Source organism: Cnephaeus nilssonii, assembly GCF_951640355.1.
Source record: "Cnephaeus nilssonii genome assembly, chromosome: 7".
Lineage (NCBI taxonomy): Eukaryota > Metazoa > Chordata > Mammalia > Chiroptera > Vespertilionidae > Cnephaeus > Cnephaeus nilssonii.
The window spans coordinates 60,301,582-60,316,906 of NC_137078.1; the positions used below are offsets into that span (position 1 = coordinate 60,301,582).

General features: G+C 42.2%; 1 protein-coding gene across 3 annotated transcripts in view; it reads right to left on the bottom strand.

The window, feature by feature from the left end:
* PATJ (PATJ crumbs cell polarity complex component) overlaps positions 1-15,325 on the bottom strand; it is a 313,058-nt gene that overhangs the window by 26,260 nt on the left and 271,473 nt on the right. For all 3 annotated transcript variants that reach the window (XM_079776628.1, XM_079776629.1, XM_079776630.1), the window contains exons 39-42: positions 11,892-12,006; positions 10,665-10,702; positions 4,108-4,230; positions 3,262-3,366 (exon numbers count right to left, since the gene is read on the bottom strand). In XM_079776628.1, the coding sequence (XP_079632754.1) occupies positions 3,262-3,366; positions 4,108-4,230; positions 10,665-10,702; positions 11,892-12,006 (381 nt within the window). The remainder of the gene's footprint in view (positions 1-3,261; positions 3,367-4,107; positions 4,231-10,664; positions 10,703-11,891; positions 12,007-15,325) is intronic.

Here is a 15,325-nt window from a genome sequence, read left to right on the forward strand (position 1 = left end):
TCCCAACTTTTTCTTCTATCTCCTTTGCTCCCAATTACTCCCAGGCTCTCTACTGACTTGCCACCAACTCTAAAAGAAAGAACTCAATTGTATTAAAGATTGTCAGTGATTTATCTGCCAGTTGTAGTGACTTTTCTATAGTTTTATTTACTTTTGCCTCATTGGTAAGTGTGCTATTCTTGAAATTCTTTTATTCCTTAGTGTCTAGGAACTGTATTTTTGACTCCTGGTCCTTTTCTATTTTATTTCTCCAGGTAATTTCTTTTTGTATATACATGATAAAAATTTAAATAATACAGTACACAATAAAAAATTCAACGCTTTCACTCCCTAGAGACACACTGAACTTTTTTTAATTCTAGAGATATAAGCTAAATGTTATGCTGGTAAGCCATTTTTGAAATTTACCATCTTTCAAAAAATGTTTTATTGATTTTTATTTAGAGAGAGAGAGAAACATCGATTGGCCATTGGCTGTCTCTGGCATGTACCCCAATTGGGGACTGAACCTGAAACCTGGGCATGTGCACTGACCGCGAATCAAACCAGCGGCCATTCAGTGAACCAGTATCTATGAAATTTAACGTGGCAGACAGGGTGGATGTCAACCTAAAAAAGCTGCCGATGGCTTAGGTTACCCTGTCTGTTTCCTGCATGAGGTCCCCTTCCGCCCTCCTGCCCCACGGGCAACACGTTTCGTGTGCCTGCGGACATCTCTCCACCTGGAGGTCCCAAACTGCAATGTTCTCTTCTCTCCCAGCACACTCTTCCTGAATTTCCTAGATTGGTCAATGCTCCCTCAATCCACCTATTTTCCGATGTTTTAAAGTGTTCGGAAAATCTCTTACAGAACCCAGAACAAGCCTCACAGTTTTCTTTGGTGATAAAAATCCCTCATATGCTCTTTTATCCTCTATTTTCTAAAAAAATAAAGAGTGAAAAAAAAGTTTTTTTTCTTTTAGCAGAGAGCCTGAATTACCTGATTTTATCCAAAAAAAATTCTATAGTACTTTTATAGACAAAAGAGCTGAACTGACAAATTACCAAACTACAGAAGCAAATATAATTGGAAACATTTTCAATGACCCCTCATAGCCAAATTAATCTCCAGTGACCAATCTATAACTGGGAATAAGGAACCATCAGACTTGAAGGTTACGCATATCTACCTCCTTATTACACCTGGAGATGGCAATTTAAACTGTGAGGAGAAGCTTCCAGAAGTGCTGGTTGACTCTTCCCCTCTTCCCCTCTTCTCCACGCTGCAGTCTGTTGACCCAGACCTTGATCTTCCCTATGCAATTAGTAGCTGTTGACTGCTTCGCAGACACACTGGCAATAGTCTTTTTCACATCGTCAGACACAATTATCTGGCTTTCCCTATGGTTCTGTCAATAGGCTGGCTCATCTGATAGTATAAACAATTACCTAGTGACAAGTGAGCTGTGAGCATTGGATTGCTGGTGCTACTTCCACTCTGTTTTAATTAAAACAAATACTCTAGGCAAGGGGAAGGTGTCTGATGCAGAACATGAGAGTCTCCTGGGTTTTGTGCCTAAAGCCTTTGGCAGCACATATGCTCCATACTCCTAACTGTGCACATTACACTGTCAAAGCCCAAAGGATTCCCTTGAGCTTTTAATAACACATGTTAAAAAAAAAAAATAACACCAACTCATGTGATTCATGCAAGAGAATATCATTTTCTTCTTAAAATACAGACCTAGGAAAAATAAGGAACTCCTTCAAGAGTGTGTTCATAGTGACAACTTGGCTGAATGGAGTGCTAATTCCGCATGGGCGAGCATGAGTTCATTTTCATGCAAGGTGCTTTTTATAGTGAATGTTACACTTGCGCATTGTGTCCCCATTTCCTTGTGAAGAAGGCGGAGCTGGGCACATAATATCAGTGTATGAAAATAGCAATACTTAGCAGATCTTGCTAAGGGGAACACTTTTCTGTCTTGGCATAGTTATCATCTGAAATAACTTCCTCTTACTAGTAAAATTCAGTACCTAACCAACGGTCCACAGCTCTGAGGTTGAAGAGTTGCACTTGTGGGGCCTCTAGGGGTCAGCCTAACTTGAAGGGAAAGCGGGCACAGTGAACAAAGAGGGAAGGGCCTGGAGGCGCTGACAACTGGCAGAGGGAGGAATGGGAGGTGACCATGTAAGTTTTCACTGACAGTGGGGACACGGAGGAAAGGGGAAGCCGACTCTACAGCCAGTCCACATAGTGTTTCGGTTTGTGCTCAACAGGAACTCGGGGACCCAAACCATTGAATGAATAGGTCGTTGATCATGTGAACTCCCTTGAAACTGATGGTATTTTTAGGATTCTTTTCATACAGGCTGAAAGCCGTATACTTTTTCCAATGTCTATTTTGGCACTTTGGACTTGGATCGTTGAGAGTTAAGCACCACAGATTGGTTCTCCCAGAAGTAATGGTTTTTCAATTCGAACTTATTTTAGGGCTAGAATGATCGGAGGGGCTGGCTCTAGCCTTCTCTCTCAGGTACACCATGGTGGGTTTTATTCTTTTTACCTATAAACCACTGAATACTACTTCTGCAGAAGTATGGTGATTATGATCATACATTTCGGGGAAACGCTTTAACAACATTCACTGCCATTATGCTGCCTCTCACTCACTGCATATCAACCTGACACATTTGAAGCACTGAGAATCTAAGAAGAGGTAATTAACAGCACACCTGATTTTCCCTTCCTGGTATATATCCCTGTGCCTCTGAACAATACTCTTGAGGACCACAGCTGATAAATACTTGCCTGCCTTGGTTGCTGACTACCACGCAGCGAGAATTTAACAGTGTCGGCAATCACTTTAGGTACTGGAAAAAGGGCATTGTATTTCTCCCTTCTTTTAATGTGGGTGGAAGAAATAGCACTTGGGCAGTTCAGTAACAGTTTTGGGGCAGAAGAAAAGAAACCATTTCCTATTCCTTGCAAACTCTGATTTACAAAAGAACGCTGGAAGCTAAAAGCCTCGTTGATTTAGCACGTGAAGCAAAGAGTAATTTTTCTCCCCTTGTTATGCTTTCATATAATCATGCTCACTGCCTGTATGGGTGGCATTAAAGAATTTCTGAATAAAAATAATAAGTTCTTGCTTTCAACCTTCATAATTCACATCAGCAAGCACCCCGCTGGGCAGTGATGCTTACTGCCAGTGACGCTCAATCTTTTCTGCACGCCACTTATCTGCCCCCAGCAGCTGTGTGCTCCTTTGATCGCAGTACCTGCAGGATAATGCGCCCATAGGCGTTCTTCAGCAGATTAACCACGTCCGCGTGAGACAGCCCATCCAAAGGTTGCCCATTGATGCTGACAATCCGATCTCCAACCTGGAAGTACAAAAGTGGGAGAAAATCACTATCATTAAGAAAAATTAAATTTGAGAAGAATGCTTAAAATTCGTTGGAAGTCATATTCCCCATTTGTGGCCATTGTGAAGGTTCTGTCTGTCTCCGGTGTGTGCATGTTCAGCAGCATGAGGAATTTTTATGGCTTTCCTCAGACACAGGCCAATCAGAGAAACAAGAAGGGGGTCAGCTTTGATTATTAAAAGGCACGGCAGGCCACTTTTGTATTTTGGTAATGGTGGCATTTCATACATCCATTTGCCAGTAATAGTGGGCTATACAAATGAACTGTTCAATAAAACTCTAATGAGGAAGCCAAATATTTTCTGCTTTATTTTTCTACCTCAGTTAAAATTAAGGGGCAATGGGGAAAAAATTATAACAATGTTGATTCTTTTGATTGAAGGAAGATTCTACGGGCAAATCACTCTCAGGTAAAAATGAACTTTGGGTGGAATTAAGTGCTAAAAAAATGGTATGGGAAGCTTTGTAAATGAGCTGCAATTTCTTTTTTCATTGAGAAGCTTTGATACAAACAATAGTATTTTTATATGCCCAGGGACCCAGTGAATTTCAGGTATAAACTTTCTCTAATGCATTCTTGCCCTCAGCATGGGTCTCTCCAGGCTGTTGGAATTCCAACTTTAAACAAAGTGCCCATGGCTGCCACTTCCTCTCCCACCCCCCATGCTGTTAGCACTTCACCATTCCCCCCTTGTTTACTTTAAGCTTCTGTGTGCGTGCAGCTACACCGCTGGCCTGAATCATGGCAATAAATATTGGGATATCTCCCAAGGGACTTCCTTTTCCTCCAGCAATACTGATTCCAAGGGCATCACTGAGCTCCTAGAAAAGAAGCAAAACACAACACATATTTAATAAAGAGCCGCAGCCTGATTGTCCCATGAAAGCCGCTGAACAAAACACTCAGTGCTGCAGGAGGTCAGGGTAGCACAGGGCTTAAGTGCAGGGCCTTTGGAGTCAGAAAGACCCGGGTTTCAGCTCTAGCACTGTAGCTGGGGAGTCTTCAGTAAGTTCCTTAACCTCCTAGAGCTTCCATTTCTAGGCATAAAGAATACCACCTACTTCACAGTGTTGGTTTGAGGATTAAATGAGACGATATAGTGCAGTCCTAGCCTACAAAAAAAAAAAAAAAGGCTCAATAAAAGGCAACAGTAAGGGCCCTAGCTGGGTAGATCAGTTGGTTAGAGTGTTGTCCAGATACTCCAAGTTGCTGGTTCAGGTTCGATCCCGGGTCAGGGCACATTCAAGAATCAACCAATGAATGCATAAATTAGTGAAACAACAAATGGATGCTTCTCTAGCTCTCTCTCTCCCCCCTTCTCTCTCTAAAATCAACAAATAAAAATTTTAATTAAAAAAAGGCAATAGTAGCCTGGCCGGTGTGGCTCAGTGATCGAGCGTTGTCCCATGGACCAACAGGTCCCCAGTTTGATTTCCGGCCAGGGAATATGCCTGGGTTTTGGGCTCGATCTCTAGTAAGGAATGTGCAGGAAGCAGCCGATGGATATTTCTCTCTCTCCTTCTCTATCTAAAAATCAAAAAACACATATATATATTTTTAAAAGGCAGTAGTAGCCTTGGCTAGTTTGCCCAGTGGTTGGAGCATCGGCCCTTGAACTGAAGGGTCTCGGGTTCAATTCCTGGTCAAGGGCACATATCTTGGTTGTGGATTCAATCTCTCTAGCTCTCTCAAGATCAATCGAAAAAATATCCTCAGATGAGGATTAAAATAAATAGTTTATTTTTTTTTTTAAAAAAGGCAGTAGTAGTTGTGAAAAAACAAAACCTATGCTACCGCTCAGTTTAGTGGCCAATTTTGATGCAACTTGGCAAGTATGTTCTCATATGGTGTTTATAATTAAACTGCCACACATATCATGCTCTTGGGGGTGTGAACAAACATACTTGGCTCTAAAAGAGCCGCACAACTGCGTTAAAACAAAGGATGTTAGAGGACACTCACTATAATGACAACAGAGTTCGGAGAGAGAATTAAATGTGACAGGAAATGCTCCCTAAGATATTAGGTGAGGCAATATGGTTTACTCGGACCCCGCTGAAGAGATTCTGGCTTCAGTTCAGGTTTTCCCCATATTTCTATCATAGGGTTAGTGTTTTAAAAATCACTAAAGGAAAAAATGACAAGTTCCAGATTCAGCATGGTGGCATACACATGATAGCACCTCTTTCCTGCTGATTAAAATGGAGAACATGTCAAAATAACAAAACACAACTACCGGGGCTTCTGAAAAGTAAAGAAACTCAAAATGTGGTGAAAAACCAAAACTTGGAGAAATGACAGCAGGGATGAAGGTCCCTGGTCCCAAATGTTTTCCTGGTGGTGCTGTACTGAGGGCGAGACCCAGGTAAGGAGCTGTAAAAATGGTACAAACGGCTAATGTTTGGAGAGAAACTTCCATCTTTCTGGTCAGAGGAACCAGGAAAAGGGGCCCCTGGTGGCAGGAGAATAAAAGAAGAAAACTTGAGATAAGGGAGACAGAGGAGGGATCCTCTAACTCTGAGTGAACCCGTGGATTCTCAGGCTCAGGTGTGAAATAGAGCCAAACTATAGAACCGAACCACCACTCACAAAAGGGGAGATGGAACTTGTAGTCTCAACCTAACTGGGTGACTGTATCCTGTCCACACAGCATAACATCCATGGGGTCCAGGGTAAAATCCTAAATTACTCGACATGCCAAAAAACAGGAAAATGTGACCAATCTACACTAATAAAAGAGAAACATGCAAATTGACCATACCTCTGCTATGCCCACAAGCCACACCCACAAGCCAATCAGAGCGAGTATGCAAATTAACCCAACCAAGATGGTTGCGGCCATGGAGCGAGCAGGAGGCTTGGGTTTCCCCGGCGATGGAGGAAGCCAAGCTTCCTGGCTGGCCCTGGCCTCCGCTCAAGGCTACAAAGTTTCAATTATAGAAAATAAATAAATCCCAGATACCAGGGCCTCCACTTGGGTCGCCGGGGTGTGTGGCTGGCCTGCAAACCACCATAGGCTTCTCGCTCAGGCTGCCCCACACCCCAAGGGAACCCCCACTCTGATCCGGGACACCCTTCAGGGCAAACCAGCTGGCCCCCACCCATGCACCAGGCCTCTATCCTATCTAATAAAAGAGTAATATGCAAACTGACTGTTACTCCAACACACAAGATGGCTGCCCCCATGTGGCCAAAGATGGCTGCCACCATGTGGACACAAGATGGCCACCACAAGATGGCCAGCAGGGGAGGGCAGTTGGGAGGGACCAGGCTGGCAGAGGAGGGAAGTTGGGGGCGACTGGGCCTGTAGGGAAGGGCAGTTGGGGGGGACCCAGGCTTGCAGGGGAGGGCAGTTGGGGGTGACCAGGCCTGCAAGGGAGGGCAGTTAGGGGTGACCAGGCCTGCAGGGGAGAGCAGTTAGGGGTGACCAGGCCTGCAGAGGAGGGCAGTTAGGGGCAATCAGGCTGGCAGGGGAGTGGTTAGGGGGTGATCAGGCTGGCAGGCAGAAGTGGTTAGGGGCAATCAGGAAGGCAGGTAGGTGAGCAGTTGGGAGCCAGCAGTCCTGGATTGTGAGAGGGATGTCCGACTGCCCGTTTAGACCCGATCCTACAGTAGGATCGGGCTTAAATGGGCAGTCGGACATCCCTCGAGGGGTCGCAGATTGGAGAGGGTGCAGGCTGGGCTGAGGGACACCCCCCACCATGCACGAATTTTGTGCACCAGGCCTCTAGTTTTTTAAAAAAATTATTGATTGATTTGAGAGAGAGAGAGGAAGGGAGGGGGGACAGAGAGAGAAACATCCACCTGTTGTTCTACTTATTTATGTGTTCACTAGAGGCCCAGTGCATGATTAAATCATGCACGTGTAGGGTCCCCTAGGCCTAACCTGCCATCCAGGCCATATCCTCTGCCCCGCGAGGCCTAGCACGCTCTGCGGACACTGCTAGCAGCCTGCTCCTGGCTTTTGATGGCAGGGGGTCCGCTGGTGCTGGAGCGGACACACAGCTCCCCGCTTTCGATCGCGGGGGAGCTGGCTGTCTGTCCGCTGGTGCACCAGGCCTTTCGAAAGCGGCCACGCCGGAGGCTTTCGAAAGGCCTGGTGCTGGAGCAGACAGACAGCCAGCTCCCCTGCTTTCGCTCCCCGCTTTTGATGGTCCGCAGCAGGATGTGGGCTCGCTGCCCCAGAGGCCCCTTCTGTGCCGTAGCACAACCATGGCTCAGCGTCCCGCCGGCCCAATCGGCCACCCTGGCCACCCCGTGTCCTGCCCCCTGCACCTCCCGCTGGCCCAATCGTGGGCGTAGCAGAGTGATGGTAATTTACATATTACTCTCTTATTATTTAGGATTGGTTGGCTCATATATGTGCCCTGACCGGGGATGGAACCCAAAACCTTGGTGTATTAGGATGGCACTCTAACTGAGCCACCCGGCCAGGGCTTTTTTTTTTCTTTTTCAATTTTGGTTTTATTTAGTTATTTTTTTTAAAGTTTTTTTAAATTGATTTTTGAGGGAGAGGAAGGGAGAGGGAGAGAGAGAAACACTGATTTGTTGTTCTAGTTATTTATGCATTCATTGGTTATGTGCCCTGACCAGAGATTGAATCTGTAACCTTGGCGTATCCAAACGACCTTATAACGAACTGAGCTACCTGGCCAGGGCAATATTTTTTCTTGAGATCATTAAAATATGTAGAAAAGTTGAAAGCAAAAATTATCACATTATTTGGTGGGGTTCTCAGATTATGTAAAAGTAAGCATATGAAACTATGGCAGAAAGGTTGTGGTAAAGGGATCTGTACGGTCGCAAAGCTTCTATAGTTTTCATTGATCATCTGAAAACATACACAACTTAGGGTGCTTTGATTTGACCTCAGTAAATTTGGAAAAAGGGAAAAGAACAAAATGACAACAAAAACCATATAAAGAACCTTACAACCTCATGTCACATAAGTGTGAGGAATTATTCTTTATTATTAACTAGAGGCCCGGTGCATGAAATTCATGCATGGGAGCGGGGAGGGATCCCCTCAGTCCAGCCTGCCCTCTCTCGCAATCTGGGACCACTGGCTCCTAACAGCTCGCCTGCCTGCCTGCCTGATCGCCCCTAACCACTTGCCTGCCTGCCTGATCACCTTTCCTTGGCCAACCCCTCCCCCCCCCCCCCCCCCATCTGCCACAGCTTTGTCCGGAAGGTCATTCGGCTGTCCAGTCTAATTAGCATATTATGCTTTTATTATTATAGATATTACTAGTGCTGCCATGTCACACCTATAAGACAGAAAAATAGCAATGCTGGCCTCTCCAGTAACAGGCAGCCCATATCTTGTTTTCTGGAGTATTTGTGCCTAGCTGATATTTTCTGAATGCATCAGTAGTAAAGCCCTGCGTGCAAAACGGCATGATGACTTTCTTTATGAAGTTTCTCCTTGGACCATGTGTGGGAGAATACAACTGGTAGGAGCAGGCCTTTTAATAAAAGCTTGTAAAAACAAATAGCTGAAATGACTAAGAAGACATAAAATGACATTTTATAAATCTTGGCATAAGGAGAAATTTATGCAATAATTTGGTTTTGTTCAAATCCATCATGGTGTTTCCTTAATTTATCCATAATTATGCACATGTTGGTACATTTGACTCCCCCATCACAGGAACATATGAGTTGCCACTCTGGTGGAAAGATACTGGGAACAAATAAGGCAGATGTAGTCAAAGATGTAGCCAATAATAATGGATGCCACTTCCTGGACATTAGATGATGTACTAAGTACTACTTATGCATTACTTCATTTAATCCACACAACAATGTTTACCTAGTAAACAGTGTTATCACCCATTCTACAAATGAGAAAACTGAAGTTAAATCACTTGCCAAAGATAACAGAGGTAATACATAGCAGACTGCCTTCAAACACAGCTATGATTGACTCCAGAGAACTAAGCTATGATGGATATCACTTTACTACAGTTATGATGATTACAACAAGGTCATACTTTTTTTTTTTTACTACTTTTTGAATCCCAAATTTAATAGTCAAAGTGATCAAAATAGAAGTCCACTTTCCAATATTCTGGATATCATGCAGGAGTTTGAAATCCAGGATCTGATAAATGTATGAACTGAAATGCATCTTATGCAATCTTCTCAGGAGGGCAATTTAGCAATATGTAGAAAAGCCTTTAATAGCAATTGTGGCTTTGGACTCAACAATTTCATTTCTAGTAGTTATTCCTGAGCAAATTACCCATGATATGGGCAAAAAGAAAATACAAAGATATTTTGCTATAAAAGATAACAAAAGTTGAGGAATATGCCAATTGTTTTAAAGAGGAAGCTATAGCATATTCATGATGGAATATTATGTAACCAATAAAATCATGCTATATGCCAGCAATTTTCAACCTTTTTCATCTCATGGCACATATAAACTAATTACTAAAATTCTGTGGCAAACCAAAATATATTTTGCGATCTGAAAAAACATAGGTGTAAATTCTTTTTCTTTTTCTTTTATTTTTTATTAAAATAGGTATACATTTTAAAAAAAATATTTTTTATTGATTTTTAGAGAGGAATGGAGAGAGAGAGAGAAACATCGATGTGGGAGCAAAATTTCTTTTGGCTGCCTCCTGCACACCCCATTTTAGGGGCTGAGCCTGCAACCCAGGCATGTGCCCTGACGGGGAATTGAACTGGCAACCGTTTTGTGCACAGGATGGAGCCCAACCAACTGAGCCACATGGGCCAGGGCAAGTATAATTTTGATTTAATTATACTGGATGACCATTATGTTGGCTGTTGTCATTTTTTTTTTTTCTTTGACAACCTAAGGGAAAAGAAATCAGTGCCTTGACTTAAATAGTTCGGTATTGCATGTTTTAAAAAGTCTTGAGACAAACTGGTTGAAAATCACTGCAAATGCTGTAAAAAAAACAAAAAAACAAAAAAAAGTTATTGCATGGCTAAAAGGTCTTGGTTTAAAGTTAAAAAAAGCTACCAAAAATGATGCCATTTTTTGTTTTGCAAAATTTTTAAGTACATGCACAAAATGTAGTGGATGTGATGTATCAAAAAATTCAGTTGTCAGATATGTGTTTTACCATATTTTTCTAAGTCTGTTTATGTTATACGGACCACATATTTATTCAGTAACTTAAAGAAGCACACTAATAATCCAACCAATTGTATTAAGGGGGAAATTACATTTTATGCAAATCCAACACAAACCAGGAAAACAGCAAAATTATAGACTTACCCTGATTATCTCAACGGTCCTTGGTCCCATATCTGTGCCTATCAATAAAGAAGCAACAAAATTAACTTTTTTAAAAAACTTTATTTTTAATTTAATTTTTTTGTTAATCCTCACCTGATGATATTTTCCCATTGATTTTTAGGGAGAGTGGAAGAGAGAGGGAAAGACAGAGAGAAACATCAATGTGAGAGAAACACATCGGTTGGTTGCCTCCTGCACAAGCCCCAACCAGGGCCTGGGGTTGGGGAGGAGCCTGCAACCAAGGTACATGCCCTTCATCGGAATTGAACACGGGCCCCTGAGTCAGACCAGATAGGGCACAATTAACTTTTACCATTAAGAGATAATATATGTAGGATATAAAATTATCTCCTGAAAATGTGTCATTTTGTAGGCCTTTCAAGAGAGAATACTGAAACAAGCAGGCATTATACCCTTTCTCAAAATCCAAACCGGCAGAAATTGACCAGGGGCTGTCTTCTATTATGTGGCCATAATCATTTGGTCTGACAGAAGCTGATGGACTGTAGCAGTAGCTGCCTGAAATATAGTGATTAAATGGCTTGGAAGATGAGCCATTTGTGTTTTACTGTATGTTTTTCTGACTTAAAGGAACCATCTATCCAAGGTAAGAATTAAGAAGACCCTTGCCCTGTCCCACCTCAATGGCATATGTACCTCTGACCTTTCTTGAGTGACTAATAATTTTTTAAAAAATTCTCTTTTGTAGCCCGGCTGGAGTGGCTCAGTGGTTGAGCGTCCACCCATGAACCAAGAGGTCTTTGGTTCGATTCCTGGTTAGGGCACATGCCCTGGTTGTGGGCTTGATCCCCAGTAAGGGGCATGCAGGAGGCAACCAACCAATGTTTCTCATCATCGATGTTTCCATCTCTTTTTCTCTCTCTAAAATCAATAAAAAAACATTAAAATAAAAGCTTTACAATTTTTTTTCTCTTTGTAAGTGATTTTACTTTAGGAAACACTTTAGGTTTCTGCTTTCCCACTTTTCATATGGTTGGTGTAAAGTTCAAGGCATAGTCCAGAAATTAGTCTCTAAGGCTTTACTTCTTTTAGAATAGAACTTTCCAAAAGCTTGAGGCTTATGTGGACAAGTACAAAGAGTTAAAAATATTTTAGTTAAAGGTGAAAAAAAATTTTTTTTAAATTTAATATTTTTTAAAAAATTGGGTAACAGAATGTTTTGCTGGAGGCGTGTCCACGGAATACCTGAATTTCTGGGGGAAGGATCGGAAGCCTTCTTTGTGCCGACCAGGCTTTGCAGGCTGGAGATGACAGGAGCCAGGGCTGGGTGGAAGCTGCTGTGTGTGCTGTGCTGACTCCCCTGCGAAGGAAACCCGGAGGTCAGCTGTGCTGGAACACGCTCTTGGCCTCAACACTTCAACCTTATTAATTAGTGTTTCAATTACTGAAGTAACCATAATCATGCAATTGAAAATTCTAGAGACTAAAAAAGAAAACAAAAATTACCCATACTCGCTCTTTTACCACCTTAGTACAACCCCATCTAACATTTTCTCCATTAGATGTGCTTTTATATATGGTTTCAATCATCGAGGAAGAAAATGCAATTTAAGCTTTTCTTCCTCAACATAAAATAAAAAACATTTTCCTAAGCTGTGACGCAGTATTTATATATGATCAGTTAATGGCACTATGTGTTAGTTGGGGCTGGAGTCAACATTGATTCCCTTATCACCCAAAGGACACGATCTATTTTGCTAAAACAAGCATAATAAAACCTTGAATAATAGAAATTTGACCAAATGGAATTCTCAACTGCAGGAGAAAGCAGCAAATATCCTAGGAATTTGTTGTTTTAAGTAATATGTTAAATTTGTTTTTCTCAAAGATTTTCCTAGAGTCAGGGATAATTTGGCTCAATCTGCTATATCTCCACTACTGCCCTCATAGCCACCTAACTAAATATTTGAGTTCTACAATGTATAGTCATGTATGGCTAGTGGCTATTCAATGAAAATTATATACACAGTGACGGACCTTTTTAATGAAGAACCCAATGCCACCAATAACAAGTAAATAATTTTGCCCTCAAATTATCAAGGTTGTGCCCAATGGCCTCAAAATTTTAAATCACCTGATGAATTATAATTTAAACCACTTCTTAGTTCTATGATGTAAGTTATTTAATGTTTTAACACTCTTTAAATATGAAAAACTTCAAATCTAAGAAAAGTTAAAAGTAGACATCCATACATAAACCTAGATTCCACAATTAATATCCTATATAATAAAAGGGTAATATGTTGCCCTAACTGGTTCGGCTCAGTGGATAGAGCGTGGGCCTGCGGACTGAAGGGTCCCCAGTTCAATTCCGGCCAAGGGCAAGTACCTTGGTTGTGGGCACATCCCCAGTAGAGGGTGTGCAAGAGGCAGCTGATTGATGTTTCTCTCTCATTGATGTTACTAACTCTCTATTCCTCTTCCTTCCTCTCTGTAAAAAATCAATAAAATATATTTTAAAAAAAAGGGTAATATGCAAATTGACCCTAATGGCAGAATGATCTGGCTGCTCCCTGGTGGTCAGTGTGCTTCCACAGGGGGAGCACTGCTCAGCCAAAAGCTGGCTCAAGGCTGGCCAGCACAGCGGCGGTGGCGGGAGCCTCTCCTGCTTCTGCAGCAGCACTAAGGATGTCCGACTAACGGCTTAGGCCCGTTCCCCTAGTCGGACATCCCCGAGGGTTCCTGAGCTGCCAGAGGGATGTCTGACTGCCAGCTTAGGTCTGATCCCCCAGGGAGTGGGCCTAAGCCGGCAGGTGGACATCCCCCGAGGAGTCCCGGACTGCGAGCGGGTGCAGGCTGGGCTGAGGGACCCTCGAGTGCATGAATTTTCATGCACCAGGCCTCTAGTTTTGATATATTTTCCTTTTCCCATATCCATTCACCTATTCATCACTCAATTTGTCTTTTTTTAAAAAGTTCATTTCAAAATAAATTATAGACATTAGCACACTTCACAATGAATACTAGTATATATAAAGGAGTATTTTTATATTTTCCTGAAAAGATATGATTTAAATCAATGGTAATAGATAATACTTAGAATTGAGTAAGTACAACATATAACTTTTGCCTAAAAAATGTGCTTCCTAAGGTCTTTATAAATATGGACTTTTCCTGGCAGTGTTTCCTCGGGTATCTGAGGAAAAGATAGTTTATTTTATTTCATCTTATTTTTTAACCCTCACCTGAGGATATGTTTTTACTGATTTTTAGAGAGAGGGAGGGAGAGAGAAACATCAATCGGTTGCCTCCCATATGCACCCCAAGCAAGGATTGAACCTGCAACCTAGGTATGTGCTCTGACTGGGAATTGAAACTGCAGTCCTTTGCAGGTATATGGGATGATGTTCCAATCAACTGAGCCACATGTCCAGGGTGGAAAACACATTTTTTTAAAAAACTCTGTGCAAGAAGGTTAGATAGAAGTACTTGATACGTTGTTCCAGGTTTCCAAAATATGACAGCTCACATTTATATAGCAGATAAATGGTAACGGTGGTTGCCATATAATGATAGAGCTTCTAAATTTGCTTGTTCTGTATTTAACCTGAGTGTGAACCTTATCAATCACTAAGACACTCATACACATTCCTCACGGACAGAAAACCAGTTCTACCTACCACCTCACCTGTGAGTCCAAACTTTTCTTAAAACTCTGGAATTCCTTGTACCCTTTGTGCCTTTGCATATGCTACTCCCTCTATCTGGGATGCCTTCTCCCTCTTTCCAGCCTAAGAAACTCCTTTCGGAGTGAGACCCGAGGGACCCTCTTTGTAGCTCTCATGTACGCCCCAGAAAGAAACATTTCATCTCCGGTATTGTTCATTCTGCATTCTAACCCCTTGTATAATGAGGCTTTAATGAAATCACTCAACAAATGAATCTTTCATTAAGGAAGAGCTGAGACAACTATTTTTTGCACCTCAAGTTCCCACTGTTGATACAAGTCAGGCCAGAACCATCACCAGCCATTCACTCCTGGAATCCCACTGCAGCGCTATGTCTTTTAGGACACGTGACATTGGCTGCCCAATATCTAGGCCAGAAATAAAGAAAAAAGTCCTAAACTTAACATGATGTTATTGGGTTTGACTGGTTTGAGGATTCTTTCAGACAAGCCAGCTAGTCTGTGATACTATCTGAACAATAGTATTTTTCTTCGCTCACTTTCTAACACCAGTGAGGCAAAGGAGACAGCTAACAGCATTCCGGAAGCACCTGTGTGCTAATCACAAAATCCAAGTCTTCTGAACAAAGGTCCTGGACAGGCTTTAAGTCTAAAGCAACCAGGGAGGGGACCAAAAGTCATGCTTTTAACCTCAAAACAAAGGCCCGCCTATAATCCACAAGGGGACTTGGGGGTAACATGTAAGTTTCTATGGTTTTATTATATACCAAAGGGACTAAAAAATAGTCTGCCATCTTAATTTTTTTCAGCCATTACAATGAAAAAAACAACCACAGTGAAATATACTTCGTTTTTTTAAAAAAAGTGGCCCTTACATCAGTCTTGCCAATAAACGTAAGATGTTTGCTAACCCACAAAATGTCACCCATTAAGGCCTCCTTCCCACAGGAGAAACCCTCACATTTCACTCTCTTAGGAATATGCCATTAAC